Source organism: Schistocerca americana, chromosome 3 (assembly GCF_021461395.2).
Source record: "Schistocerca americana isolate TAMUIC-IGC-003095 chromosome 3, iqSchAmer2.1, whole genome shotgun sequence".
Lineage (NCBI taxonomy): Eukaryota > Metazoa > Arthropoda > Insecta > Orthoptera > Acrididae > Schistocerca > Schistocerca americana.
The window spans coordinates 387,148,815-387,165,122 of record NC_060121.1 but is presented as its reverse complement, the minus strand read 5'-3'; the positions used below and the strand labels follow the sequence as shown (position 1 = coordinate 387,165,122).

General features: G+C 42.0%; 1 protein-coding gene across 1 annotated transcript in view; it reads left to right on the top strand.

Moving 5' to 3' along the window:
• Positions 1–16,308, top strand: part of LOC124605705 — a 310,921-nt gene that overhangs the window by 135,520 nt on the left and 159,093 nt on the right. Inside the window, exon 2 of the mRNA XM_047137569.1 lies at positions 9,139–9,272. Within this exon, the coding sequence (XP_046993525.1) occupies positions 9,162–9,272 (111 nt within the window). The 5' untranslated portion in view covers positions 9,139–9,161. The remainder of the gene's footprint in view (positions 1–9,138; positions 9,273–16,308) is intronic.

Below are 16,308 nucleotides of genomic sequence, written 5' to 3'. Positions count from 1 at the left end.
ATCATAATTGTCCTCGATCAGCTGTTGCCCTAATCTCCATGATGGCACACGGGACTTGAGCCTGTGGCTGGGATTCTTGCAGTCTTCGTGTAAGGGTAGGTCACGGTTGTTAGCGCACTTTTGCCATTCCCTTTTCAGTGCAGATCTTCGCCTTAGATGAGGTGGGGCTATGTTAGCCAGTACCGGGAGCCATTGGTGGGGCGTTGGTTTAACAGTGCCTGAGATGAGCCTCATGGTGTCGTTTAGCTGGGTGTCCACCGTTGCTGTATGAGTGCTGTTTAGCCAGACCGGAGCGCAGTATTCAGCCACCGAATATACTAGTGCAAGAGCAGATGTTCTGAGAACTGTGGCGCTTGCTCCCCAGCTACTTCCAGTGAGTTTGTGTAGGACATTATTTCTGGTTTTGATTTTTGCTGCGCATTTGTATAAGTGATCCTTGTACGTCAGAGATCGGTCCAATGTAATTCCCAGATACTTTGGAAGGGGATTGTAGTTAAGCAGCTGGCCTCTGAACTCTACGTGGGGTGCATAGTTTGCCTGTCTGTTGTTGAGGTGGAAACAGGAGACTTGGGTTATAGAAGTATTAGGTCTGAGCCTCCATGTTTCGAAATATTCATCCATTTTGATAAGGTCTTCCTCAATGATTCTTTCGGAATTGTGGAAGCCTTGATGTTGATACGTGAGAGCAATATCGTCTGCATAGATAAACTTCTTAGAAGATGTCTCTGGTAGGTCTGATGTATATATATTAAAAAGTAATGGAGCTAGCACGGATCCTTGGGGCAGGCCATCATTTAACCTATATTTCTTGCTTATCTCTCCATCTAGGTGTACTTCAAAAAAATGGCTCTGAGCACTATGGGACTTAACTTCTAAGGTCATCAGTCCCCTAGAACTTAGAACTACTTAAACCTAACTAACCTAAGGACATCACACACATCCATGCCCGAGGCAGGATTCGAACCTGCGACTGTAGCGGTCGCGCGGTTCCAGACTGTAGCGCCTGTAACCGCTTGGCCACCACGGCCGGCAGGTGTACTTCAAAAAATCTATTTGAAAGCGTATTGTTGATTAGGGTAGCCGTTTTCTTGCAAGGAATAATGCGTTGGAGTTTAAGGGGGTCCGGAACGCCCTATACTTGCAATGTTAAAATAACGCTTATAAATTACATCTTTCCTCACAAAGTATTTGAGGTAGGAAGTTGTACTTTTTACAGATTATTTATTGGAATATGGGCTACAACTTAACACAGGGATTTTACAAAATTTTAGTTCAGTTATTAAAGATGATTTTTTTTTTCAATTGTAATGAAAATTCACAACATTTTTTTGCAATTTTTTATTTATATATTAAAAAATATACAGTTTTTTGGAAAAAGGCTGTGTTAAATTATGCAGAAGGTAATGTGTAACATTTACTGAAAGTTTGAAACAAATATGTTTGGAAGATCCTTAGAAAACATGTAATTAGTATGAGAAAATAAAAGTTTTGGGAATCGAGCGACAAAGATTGGATTAACTTTTTAGTGCATTCCAGGTCCATAGGATGGATTATCTTCATCCTCTGCAAACTCCTCCTCCAGCTTCCTCTTGTTCCTCCTCCTGTTTACTCGTGCTTGTATTTCTAGACTCTTTACAGCCCTGTCTGCAGCCCGAAGGCGTTCCTTGTCAAAAGCAAGCATCGCTCGTTGTTGTGTTCGTAGATTTTGCTACCATTTTCTTCAGTTGCAGTTACTGCAACACTGTTCCAAAAGGTGGTCATGTATGAACACTTATCACATTTCAGTTGTATTTCACTAGCAAGTCCTACGTGCTTTATTATGGAGAGTTCCAGGCCAACTTCACTACAATGAATACATCTTACACAGTTTGAAAAAATTCCTTTGAGAACTGACATATCAAATATTTCATTCATCCGATTCGCCCATAAAACATTCATAGTTTTCACTCATTGAACCAAGCTTCTTCTGTGAAGTATTTTCTTTCCCACTTTGACTGCTATGGGCAGGTGTACTTGAGAGGTTAGGTTCACTCACTTGGTTATCGTCTTTATTGTTTACAGTAATAACACATACCTTTGGCTTTCCAACATTTCTCCTTTTCTTAAAAGCCTTCAGAGGATTTCTAATAACTTTACTTTTACTCATTATTATACTTCAACAAAACAGAGACTCAAGAAACAGAATTAATTACGAACATATTCGAGATAACGACAGAGTAAATAAACATGAAACAATCGACAATCACACCAGCGATATATATTGAACCATCACAGGTTAGCCACAACACATACTTTATCTCACATCACTAAAATGTACCTGATGAACACGGACGTTAATAATAACACCATTTGACAGCAGTTTAACAGCGCCACAGTGGGTCACGCCCATGTAGAACACATTTCAAAAAAAATTTAAAAATAGTTGTAGTCTTCGGAATTGAATAAATTATATATCTATTAAAAGGTAATAGTCTGCAGATTCAGAAAACGCAAAAAAGTAAAAATTGAACTTTTCATGATTTTGAGCCTTTCCGGAGCCCCTTAAGAATCATTGCCTCCCTCCACACTGTGTCATATGCTGACGATAGATCTATGAACACGGCGACTGTCTTTTTCTTCCTTTGAAATCCACTCTCAGTATGTGTGGTAAGAGATAATACTTGATCACAGCAGCTCCGACCGGGTCTAAATCCGGCTTGTTCAATAGGAATGAAATTCTCAGCAATGGGTTTTATTCTGTTGAGAATAAGCTCTGAGCACTATGGGACTCAACTGCTGTGGTCATAAGTCCCCTAGAACTTAGAACTACTTAAACCTAACTAACCTAAGGACATCACACACAGCCATGCCCGAGGCAGGATTCGAACCTGCGACCGTAGCGGTCGTGCGGTTCCAGACTGTAGCACCTTTAACCGCTCGGCCACTCCGGCCGGCTTGAGAATAAGCCTCTCCAATAGTTTGTAGCATACACTTAGAAGAGCTATAGGTCTATAGTCCTCTGGGAGCTTTCCATCTTTGCCAGGCTTAAGAATGGCGACGATCTTGGTTTGTTTAAATAGTGGTGGTAGTGTTTCCGATCGTTGGATGTCATTGTAAAACTGAGTTAGCCACAGTAGAGCTCGAGGTCCTAGGTGCCGTAAGAACTCGGGGTAGACCTCATCTAAACCAGCCGCTTTACCCATTTTCATTTCTTTCAGTGCTTCTGTGATCTCTAGGATGGTAAAGGTTTTTGAGAAATTGTTGTCGGGTGTGGATTGTCGGAGCTTGGTTCTCAGTTCTTTCTTTACTTTCATAGTCTCTGTATCAATGTACAATTGAACAAATGGTCTCTAGAATGGAAAACATGCATTTCCGGACACAAGTTCATTAGACCTTTTATGTTCCGTACCCTCTCATGGATAAATCCCTGGAGGTTGCACACGGTGGAAAAAAAATCACTCTGTATATTCTGTTTTACAGTATCCATTTAGTGCTGGTACACACCGATACAACGTGGGTTAACGACTATCTTCTGTACGAAAATTTCTCTTCTTCACCACTCATAAATATATGTAAAGCAGAAATAGCGAATTGTGATAACAGACCAGCCAGTACCTGACACGGCAAGATGAAGGGCCAGAGGTGGGGTGGGGTGATTCGTAAGGAGCGACCTCGAGCCGTCTACTTTTGTGACAGCGACTGTAGTTGCCGATAAGCATCCGTAGGTGGAAGCTCCTCATTTCAGGTCGTGTTACTTGGGTGTCTGTATTCAGACATACGGTGCCGATGCCTGAGATAGAAAACGTTAAAGAAAGTAGCAATTCTTTCTGGGAATGGCAGAAATCTGGCTCATATAGCGAAGAAAATTGCAAGCAATTCAGTGCAGTATGCTATATGAAAATATATGAACGTTATTTTTTTATCCAAGTTATTATAATTACTACATCTTTTACAGCGATTATGCCGCTGTTTGGTGTCCACTGTTTTCGTTTCTGAGCTACTTGATATTACTCATAACTTTGTGAGCAGACGTCCTGTCTGTCGCCACAGTAGTAGGTTAATTTAAGGGTTGGAAGACGTCTGTCCCATGTCCCTGTAGCCTTGTAAATATTTGTAGATACATAACTAGTTTGGTCTGCGTGTTATCGTGTTTTAACTGTCTGCGTACAATACGCTCTTGAAAGAGGTAGGGGGCCAGCCCAGTATTAGGTTCGAACAACATGGGGAACCACCTAAAAACCACACACAGGCTGGCCGGCGTACCAATGACCAATGGCACGGTTTCGACCTGTATCTGGCTCACTTCACTAACGGTCAAGAAAGAGCGCTGCGTATTAAACTATACGAACAGTTCAGCTCTTCTAACTACTGCCTTAACCCTTACCATACCAAGTGTGGTCTTTTACGGACACTAAGGTGTGATTTTTGGTGATTCTGCTACAACTGTATGAACCAATTTATTCTTGATTTTTTATATGTGTTCTGCGTCTGTTTAAGATAAAGGGTGACAATTATTGAACTATGTGAAATAAAATCATCATAACTTCTGGACGGATTGTGTCAGGACGGTTGGCCGCGGGGGATGATGGGAATTAGTATGCGCATGCATGGTTTAGGTTAGGGACGAAGCCCACTTTCATTTGGAAGGATTTATCAATAACCGAAACTGGCGCATTTGGGGGACTGAGAACCCGCTTTTCGCGATCGGGAAGTCTCTTCATCCTCAACGGGTGACTGTGTGGTGTGCATTGTCCAGTCGCGGAATAATCAGTGCGATATTTGTTGATGGCACGGTGACTACCGAACGGTACGCGAAGGTTGTGGAAGATTATTTCATCCCCATTATCCACAGTGACCCTGATTTCGACAAGATGTGGTTCATGCAAGACGGAGCTCGACCCCATCGGAACAGGAGATTGTTCGATTTCCTGGAGGAACACTATAGGGACCGCACTCTGGCTCTGGGGTACCCAGAGGCTACTGGCATGTGCCTCGTTTGGCAGCCATATTCTCCGGACCTGAACATATACGTCTCATTTTTGTGGGGCTGTATTAAAGACAAGGGGTACAGCAGTAACCGCAAACCATTACTGAGCTGAAAACAGCCGTTCAGGAGGTCATCGACAGCATCGATGTTCAGACGCTTCAGAGGGTCATGCAGAATTTCGCTATTCGTCTGCACCACATCATCCGCAATGATGGCAGGCATATGGAACATGTCATAACCTAAATCATAATGTGTATAGTGACGTTTACATGCTCAGTAAAGAGTGTGCATGCCGTAGTTTGTAACTAATTTACGTTTTTTTTATAGTTCAGTAATTATCGCCCTGTTTATACTGTATTATTAGATCCATGATGCGTTTGTTAAAAAATATATGTAGTATATAAAAATGAAAACATACTTAGACTCCTAGCAGGGCACTGCTTAATATACTACGGTATATATTTTGATGATTAACGTTCTTTTTTTTATTTTTCATAATGTGAACGCATAAATTTTCGAAAATGGCCCTCAAGCAAATCTTCGATGATGACATAATTCGGATGGTGAATGATTGTGATCTCAGTGACATGGAAGATGTCTTGGGCGAACCTGATGATGACTTTATTCTACGTCGAGATGCGTCAGAACAGTAAAATAACCTTGAAATAAATTCAGAAGAAGACACTGGCAGTGAAGGTTTTGATGGAGACTCCGATGAAGAAATGTGTTTATTGCAAAGTCAGGACGAAAACGGACAATTTCATTGTCCGCAGTGAATCATTATCGTCAATAAAAAAAAAAAGACTGAATAAGCATCTCCCAAACCAACGCACGCAAGTGATCTTGCAGCCACAATGCCCGAAGATTTCGACAAGTTCTTTGATGACCAAATTGTAGGTACAATACGCATCTATATCAGTGTTGGTACGTCGGGTGGTGATCACCATCACAATGAAGATGCTACACTGATCAGAATGTGAATTTGGACATAGGCAGAATCTGTCAAACTGACAGCATGTTTTGGTGTGATACTGAGTGTTGCAGTTCTTCGCTGCCGAAAGGAATCAATTTCTGAAATATGGACAACAGACAAAAATATTCGTCGTGCAGTTTTTGCTTCTGCCATGCCACGGAATCGATTTGCGCATATAAGTCTGCTTATCAGGTTTGATGACAAGGTAGGGTGCCTATAATTGGTGACCTTAGTACGTTAGAAGCTGTATAAGTCCTGAAAGGTCATGGGGAAGGCTAAAATTTGTTATACATATTCCTGAAGCTATGATCAACTTGTAGGCAAGTTACAGTTAAGTCGTTATAACATACTAAAGTCAGTATTTGTCAGAAACAATATCACAACAAAAACAAGAATACATAATGGATGTTCGTAATTTCGTCTTGCACAGCAATTCTCAAAACGTACAGTTAATTTAAATGTATTTTCCCTTTATAACATAACCTGGCACAGGTTTATCACAAAATGGTTCAAATGGCACTAAGCACTAAGGGACTTAACATCTGAGGCCATCAGTCCCCTGGACTTAAAGCTACTTAAACCTAACAAACCTAAGGTCGTGACACATATCCATCCCCGAGACAAGGTTCGAACCTGCGACCGTAGCAGCCGCGTGGTTCTGGACTGCAGCGCCTAGAACCACTCGGCCACAGCAGCCGGTATATTTATTACAATAGCCGCTACAGCAACATAAGCCAAATCCTTGACTACAGCGAATTACACACAAGAAACTACAGCACACAATTGAAATACACCCAATGCTCGAACACGAATTATTGCTAACAGTAGAAAAAGCAGGCTCCTTATTTTACTGGTCCACTAACTAATCTCAGAATAAAAACCTGGATTGCGCGGCCCCTCCCGTCGGAGGTTCGAGTTCTCCCTCAAGCATGTGTGTGTGTGTAGTTCTTAGCATAAGATAGTTTAAGTTAGTTTAAGTAGTAAGTCTATGGACCGATGACGTCAGCAGTTTGGTCCTTTAGGAATTCCCACACACAATAAAAAACTGAATTCCGCCTTACACACGAGCTACACGTGCTCCACAAAACAAACTCTCACAACAAAACAATGTACCCAGATCACGCATGCTCGCGCAGCTAAGCATCTCCCTCGCGTTTCCAGATTTTTTTATTCGATTGCTACCGGTTTCGGCCATTTCCTTAGGCCATCATGAGACTCTTGACCGCCCGCAATACAGTATATTCAGTATAGAGGGATGGCTGAACAACATCTAAAATATAAGGTACAATAATTAAAATGTACGATGTTATACCCATTCTGTTTGCTGGTGGTGGCAGACGGAGCGAGATCTTTAGAAGTAAGGTTGTCACTTCTGAATCACCGTTCCGCCCACTGCCATGGTATCTGTGAGGGGCCTCGCTGTAGTGCAACTATGAGTACTGGCAAGTCATTGCTACAGCAACCAAATACAGCTGTCTCTGCTGCAGAAAGTACATAAAAATGCCCACAGGTGGTAGTCTGCACACAATAGCGATTATAGCATGCATGTCATTATGTTTCTTTTACTTAAATCAACTATGAGAGCATTAGACAAGTAAAATTTTTTACATGTAATGTATATATTTATTGTTGTATCTATTTTTTTTTAAATTCGACTAAACGAAGCAATGTAGTAAATGTCACGCATGATTGGTCATTAGTGATGTAATGCTGTAGGCAGTGGGCGGAGTTTATATTATACAGGGCGTATTATAATTAATGTCGTAATCGCATACAGTTAAAAGTACACGATACTAGAAGCAAAAAAGTCTCAGTAAACATAGGGTCGAAAATGCATATATCAAGAGCTACGAGCAATTTTTTGTCTTTTATACTGGGAAACAAATCTCTTCTACTGCAAGTTCTTTGCTTTCCATATTTTGGGAACTGGTAGTATGGACCAAAACAAGATAAAAAGGCCCGTAAACATGTCCTCTAAAGTGCATTCCTTAAGAGCTAAGAGCTATGAGCACTTGTTCATCTTTGCTGCTTTGGGGCAGTCCGCCCCCGGTAGCTGAGGGGTCACCGCGACGGAATGTCAATATCCCACGGGCCCGGGTTCGATTCCCGACTTGGTCGGAGATTTTTCTCCGCTCAGGAACAGGGTGTTGTGTTGTCCTAATGATCATCATTTCATCCCCGTCGACGCGCAAGTCGCCGAAGTGGCGTCATATCGAAAGACTTGCACCGGCGAACGATCTAGCCAAAGGGAGGCCCTAGTCATACGACATTCACATTTTTTTTTTTTTTTTACTTTGAAACATAACTAACATAACTCTTCTAATGATCAAGTGCTCGTAACTTTTAAGGTACGCGTTTTAGAGCACATGTTTGCTGGACACTTTTTTCTTATTTTGGTCCATACTACCACCTCCCAAAATATGAAAAGCAAAGAACTTGCAGGAGAAGAGATTTGTTTCACAGTATTGAAGATGAAAAATTGCTCATAGCTCTTAAGGTATGCATTTTTGACCCTATGTTTACTCGCACTTGTTTGCTTCTAGTATCGTGTACTTTCAACTGTATGCGTGTACGCCATTAATTATGATACGCCCTGTATAATCTCGTCCAGAGTTACCTGATCCAGCAGCGGCAACCTTACTTCTAAGGATCTCGCTCTGTCTCCTGCTACCAGGAGCCACAATGGGTATAACATCGTACTTTTTAATTATTGTAGCTTGTATTGCAGGCGTTGCTCAGCCATCTCTCTATACTGAATATGCGATATTGCGGGCGGTCAAAAGTCTCGTGATGGTCTGAGGAAACGGCCGAAACTGATAGATATCAAATAAAAAAATCGGGAAACGCGATGGAGACTGTTTTTATTTGACTTTTAGTGGTCAAAACGTTTTGGCTCATCAGTGTATGAATACAAATGGTGTCATGGATGGAGTAATAGAGCTTTCGAGACTTTGCGATTCAGTCATAGAGAAGCAGGGTGACTATACTGAAGGAGTGTGAAGAGATATTGAAAAAAAAGTGCAAGCAAAAAAAATTAGTGTGCATTATTTATGAAATTCTCTCGTATTAAGAAAAAAAAATTGGGGTTACCACAAGACCCCGTCTTGACAAACAACGCTGACCCCTTAGACTTTGTATGTTGAGGATTGAAAAAGCAGTACAAATGAATTTAACTTACGCTTGGTGTTGTTGTTTGCAGAAGGCAGCGGTGACTGAGGAGAGATGGGGACGCAGGCGCGGGCCCGGGAGCGGCGCGGGACGCCGGCCGACCACCCGCTGCCCCCGGAGGGCGGCTGGGGCTGGGCCGTCGCCGCGGGCATGGCGCTCATGCTGGTAGGTGCCCGCCTTCACGTCGGCTGCTGTCGCAGCGCTCACCCTATACACTGTCTCATCTAAAGCATCCGGGCACCTCTGCTGGACATTACTACATAAATTAATAAGTAATGGTACTGATTCCCCCTTGTACACTAAACGGGTCAGATCGTTATTGTAGAAGCAACGAAATTAGCATGCCAAATTTAAAAGAACGCAAAATCCCCAAGATTGGCAAAGTTTAACAGAAGTTTGGAATATAGCCCCTACTTCAATGCGAGATGCTTTTAATAATTTCCACAACGAAATCCTGTTTCGAAATCTGGCGGAAAACCCAAAGAGATTCTGGTCATGCATACATACATGCATACATACATACAGTGGCAAGACGCAATCAATACATTCACTGCGCGATAACAACGGTAAAGTCACTGATGACAGTGCCACTAAAGCAGAGTTATTAAACACGGTTTTCCGAAAAACCTTCACCATAGAAGACGAAGTAAATATTCCTGAATTCCAATCAAGAACAACTGACAAGATGAGAAACACAGAAGTAGATATCCTCGGAGTAACGAAGCAGCTTAAATCACTTAATAAAGGCAAGGCCTCCGGTCCAGATTTTATACCAGTCAGGTTCCTCTCAGAGTATGCTGATAAAATAGCTCCACATTTAGCAGTTATATAAAACCACTCACTCACAGAAAGATCCGTACCTCAAGACTGGAAAATTGCTCAAGTCACACCAATACCCAAAAAGGGATGAATTACAGGCCTATATCACGAACGTCGATTTGCAGTAGGGTTTTGGAACATATATTGTATTCGAACATTATGAAGTACCTCGAAGAAAACGATTTGTTGACACATAGTCAGCACGGTTTCAGAAAATATCGTTCTTGTGAAACACAACTAGCTCTTTATACTCGTGAAGTAATAAGTGCTATCGACAGGGGATGTCAGATTGATTCCACATTTTTAGGTTTCCAGAAGGCTTTCGACACCGTTCCTCACAAGCGTCTTCTAACCAAACTGCATGCCTACGGAGTATCGCCTCAGTTGTGCGACTGGATTCGTGATTTCCTGTCAGAAAGGTCACAGTTTGTAGTAATAGACGGAAAGTCATCAAGTAACACAGAAGTAATACCCGGCGTCCCCCAAGGAAGTGTTATAGGCCCTCTATTGCTCCTGATCTATATTGATGACATAGGAGACAATCTGAGTAGCTGTCTTAGATTGTTTGCAGATGATGCTGTCATTTACCGTCTTGTAAAGTCATCAGATGATCAGAACGACTTGCAAAATGATTTAGATAAGATATCTGTATGGTGCGAAAAGTGGAAATTGACCCTGAACAAGAAAAGTGTGAAGTTACTCACATGAGTACTAAAAGAAATCAGCTAAAATTTGGATTACGCGATAAGTCACACAAATCTGAAGGCTGTTAATTCAACTAAATACTTAGGGATTACAATTACAAATAACCTAAATTGGAACGATCACACAGATAAATTGTGGGTAGAGCAAACCAAAGACTGCGATTCATTGGCAGAACATTTAGAAGGTGCAACAGCTCCACCAAAGATATTGCTTACACTACGCTTGTCCGCCTGTTCTAGAGTATTGCTGTGCGGTGTGGGATCCGCATCAGGTGGGACTGACGGATGACATCGAAAAAGTACAAAGAAGGGCACTTGTTTTGTATTATCGCGAAATAGATGAGATAGTGTCGCAGACATGATACGTGAATTGGAGTGGCAATCATTAAAACATAGGCGATTTTCGTTGCGTCGGGATCTTCTCATGAAATTTCAACCACCAGTTTTCTCCTCCGATTGCGAAAACAGTCTGTTGGCACCCACCTACATAGGGAGAAATGATGATCACGATAAAATAAGAGAAATCAGGGCTCGCACGGAAAAAATTTAAGTGCTCGTTTTTCCCGCGAGCCGCTCGAGAGTGGAACGGTAGAGAGACAGCATGAAGGTGGTCCATTAAACCCTGTGCCAGGTACTTTATTGTGAATAGCAGAGTAATCACGCAGATGTAGATATAGATGAGCGTCCACGCTTCGCCTTTATGATGGCTTCACTTCTGCTGGTGACACTTTCAATGAGGTGTTTGAATGCCTGTGCACACTGTTCTGTCTCAACAGACGAAACATAAAATGGTAGTGTTGGCACGACACATGATGGAAGGTGCCCATCTCAGCTTGGTGCCCCAAGCTGCCGTTTGAGTCTCTTGGGCTTTAACCAGCCCTGAACGTAGGAAAAATGTGGCGAACGTTTGGTGACACACGGTCGCAGTTTTTGTCACGTTTCCTGTGTTCACAAATTCTTTTTCATGAGCAATCCAACGTTAGACTTTGTATTGCTATTCCGACATATCTTGGTGTTATGGAATCGGCCAGCGGCTGTAATGCCGCTGTTCAACACTCTAAGTAAAATCGATACGATGACTTAGACCCAGAGCAACTCTGTAGGTAATAGTTAACATAAACATTTATTATTGCTCAGGAGCCGTCGAATCACATTAGTGCGAATACATAGAAAGAAGGACCCTTTACTGTATGATTATATGATAGCGGAACAAACACTGGTAGCAGTTACTTCTGTAAAATATCTGGGAGTATGCGGGCGGAACGATCTGAAGTGGAATAATCATATAAAATTAATAGTTGGTAAGGCGGGTACCAGGTTGAGATTCATTGGGAGAGTCCTTAGAAAATGTAGTCCATCAACAAAGGAGGTGGCTTACAAAACACTCGTCGACCTATACTTCAGTATTGCTCATCAGTGTGGGATCCGTATCAGATCGGGTTGACGGAGGAGATAGAGAAGATCCAAAGAAGAGCGGCGCTTTTCGTCCCAGGGTTATTTGGTAACCGAGATAGCGTTACGGAGATGTTTAGCAAACTCAAGTGGCAGACTCTGCAAGAGAGGCGCTCTGCATCACGGTGTAGCTTGCTCGCCAGGTTTTGAGAGGGTGCGTTTCTGGATGAGGTATCGAATATATTGCTTCCCCCTACTTATACCTCCCGATGAGATCACGAATGTAAAATTAGAGAGATTCGAGCGCGCACGGAGGCTTTCAGAGAGTCGTTCTTCCCGCGAACCATACGCGACTGGAACAGAAAAGGGAGGTAATGACAATGGCACGTAAAATGCCCTCCGCCACATACCGTTGGGTGGCTTGCGGAGTATAAATGCAGATGTAGATGTAGATGTAGAAAAAGGCAAGTAGAACCGATAACATCTTCAGAACGTGGAGAGACCGTTACAGCGGTCATCAGCATGTCTGCATCTGGGTTATACATTCCAACCATGCTTATCTTTCCAAGGAAGAGCTTGGATTGCCTCCAGGAGGCTAGTCTGAAGTTCACCGCTTGGAGTGGATCACTAGCGAATTATTTCTACTATGGTTTAGAAAGTTTGTGGGATTTTCTAAGGCCACGAAAGAATCACCTGTGCTTCTAATTGTTGATGGACATTCAGATCACACTAAAAACCTGTAGCTGCTTGATATGGCTATAGACAATGGTGTAGTCCTCCTTTGTTTACCGCCACACACTTCACATAAATTACAACCCCTGGACGTAACGTTTTTCAAACCCCTGAGTTGTTATTACAGTGAAGAGATAAAAAAATGGCTATGGAGCCATCCAGGAAATGCTGTCACTCTTTTCCCAATATCATCGCTGTTTTGGACCGCGTTTTTACGTGCTGCAACGACTTTAAGAGAACTGGAATATGGCCGTCTGACCTGAATGTGTTTTCAGACGCAGACTACCTCCCATCAGCGCCAACAGATATTCAGTTCGAAAACTGCGGAAGTCCGATTAAAAACTCTACAGATGGACAATGTAACACATTGATTACAGGCTCTCCAGTGTCTACTGAACCTGCCACTAATAGGCCTACGACTAACACTGATCAAGGCTCATTCATTGACCCCCAGCCTGGATGTTCATGGATGCTCGGCTCTCCGAACCAGCTATGTCCGCCGAACAACTCAGCTTTCCAGATATCGCCCGAGGCTGTCATTCCAATCCTACTAATTTGCCAATTTACTCGGCGGACTACAAGATGAAAAGGAAAAACCGTCGTATTAACAGATTCTCCTTATAAGAAGGAACTGCCGAATGCTGTCGCACGTAAAGTAGGCCTACAGAAAGGAGGAGGGTGCACAAATATGAACAATGTCAGGACAGAGACGTCAGTTGCAATCCAACTTAAGGCAAAAATATCAAACTGTACACCCAAAAAAACCAAAACAGAGTACATCAAAGACCTTAAGAAAAATAAAAGGAAGAAGATGATGGAGAAGAGAGTATCAGGGGGAGAGGATGCTGAGTGTCTCTACTGTGGGGACTTCTACTCCGTTTCTAATGAGGGCTGGGTCGCATGCCAGAGATGTTTCAAGTGGGCACACAATTCTTGTGTTGGCATAGACATTGAAGATGAAGAGGAAATACTGGTTTGTGACAATTGTCGAAAGGACTAGTAGTCAGTGGTTTGGTGGTTATTAAGCATTGTACATTTTTCAGAATGACGGTAAAATACTTTCTTATATTGAAGAATGACTTTTTAATTGTTTAAATTACACATTCCTCAGTCTGAATTGCCTTTTATACAACATTTTGTCATAGTTTAATACGGTATTCGTAATTCAAATTCAACGTTTATGCAATAATTTAACAAAAAATAACCTTATCCCATTCTGCCCCGTGGGTGGGGTGGAACGGGAAATATGCAAGACTTTCTTTAAAAAATTGTAAAAAATGCAAAATGTATCGTTTTAAGTAATTTTAAAATAAGGTACATTAGGTGACACTACAAGGTGTTTTTTTATAACTTTAAGAAGTGTTTCCTTGTGGTTCCTTATTTTATACAAATTATTAAACATTAAGTATCCCGTTCAGGCCTGAGTTCCCCTACAAGAGAACAAATTTATAGAAGATCTTCTTTCCTGAAGTAAAATAAATTTTGGGTCAAAAGTAACACACCTCGTTGAAATACTACACCATTTTATAGAAAAAACAACATTAATCGGGTAAATTGTATAGGTATTTGTAAGATGGAAAACATAACATGGCTTGCTGTTACGCCAGAATGCAAGCTATAATCCATAACGAGGCTCCTCACGCTATTTAGACACGCTGTTTTATTCACTGCAAGCATGGGCATCAATTAGGATGAATCCTGCCCTTCATGAGATTCTTTAATCAGTAATCTAAGTTCTAAACTTCATTAAAAGTCGGTTACTTACACTGAGGTGACAAAAGTCATTGGATAGTGTTATGCACATATACAGATGGCGGCAGTGTTATATGCATAACATATAAAGGGCCAGTGCGTTGGCGGAGTTGTCAATTTTAACCATGTGATTCTAGTGAAAACATTACTGACATGATTATGGCCTCACGACGGGAATTAACAAACTTTGAAAGCGGAATGATATGTGGAGCTCGACGCATGAGACATTCAGTTTCGGAAATAGTTAGGAATTCAATAGTCCGAGATCCTCTGTAGCAATAGTATGCTGGGAATACCACATTTCAGCCATTATCTCTCACCACAGACGACACATTGACCAATGGCCGTCACTGAACGACCGAGAGCAGCGGCGTATGCGAAGAATTGTCAGTGCTAACAGACAAGCAACACTACGTGAAGGAACAGCAGAATTCAAAGTGCGACGTACGCCTTACCTTAGTACACTGCGACGAAATTGGGTGTTAATGGGCTATGGCAACAGACTACTGACTCCCGTGCCTCCTGGGCTCGTGAACTTATTTGTTGGACCGCAAACGATTGGAAAACCGTGGCCTGATCAGATGAGTCCCGATCTGAGATGGTAAGAGCTGATAGGTTTCGAGTGTGGCGCTGACCCCGCGAATCCATGGACAAAAGTTGTCAACAAGGCAGTGTGCAAGCTGATGGAGGTTCCATAAGGTGTGAACGGTGTTCACATGGAACTAAACCGATAATTGACTGTAAATGATTGTGTTCGGCTGCTTGTAGACCTTTTGCACCCATTCGTGAACTTCATGTTTCCAAACAACGATGGAATATTTATGGATGGCAGAGTGCCGTGTCACTGGGCCGCAATTGTTGGCGATTTGTTTGAATAACATCCCGGAGATTTCGAGTGGGTGATTTGTCCACCCGACATGAAACCCATTAAACATTTATGGGACATAATCGAGAGGTCATTTCGAGCAAGAAATCCTGCACTGTTAACACATCCGTAATTGTGAATGGCTATAGTGGCAGCATGGCTCAATATTTATGCAAGTGACTCCCACCGACTTGTTGACTCCATGCCACGTCTAACTACTGCACGACTTCAGGCAAAAGAAGGTGCGACACGGTATTAAGACGCATTCCTTGACGTTTGTCATCTCAGTGTACGTCCAGACGTTTTCAACAGGTGTGCACTGATATGGGTCTCAGCATATTTCCCTATTTTATTAAAGTCTATTTGTCTTTCTAGTGTGAATGTCTTGAAAAGGGTGTATGAACTTAGCAGTGAACTGTATTCTTAACATTTTCAAGAGAAACAGTTGAGTTCCTAGACTGTGACTTTGTTTTTTATTGGCGTAGCTTTGTGACATCTTTGGAAAACTCAGTAATTGAAAGTATCCCTTCAAGGTAATCACGCCAGCATCCTATAAATATCAGAGAAAATTTCGACCTTCAGAAAGAAACTACTGTTGTGGATTGAAGAAGCTGCAAGATAAAGATGTACGTTTCCCTGTTCTACACGCGGTTTTAGAAGACAATGATTTTCAGCTGAGCGCAGAATTGCGAGTGTTTTTATATCATTTAACTGAACTAAGTTGTTTCATTCTGAGGTAGTTTAAAGAAGAAGTTCATCAACACAATTGGAGCAACGATCCCTTCAATACAGAAACTCCATAAACGCTTGCCGTTAAGGAAGAAGAGCAATTCACTGATGTTACTTCAGATGTTACTTCACACTGAAATCGAAGTTCGTTCCCCCATCACTGCCTGAGTTTTGAAGCTTGATGAATCAGTGTCCGCAAATAGGTAAC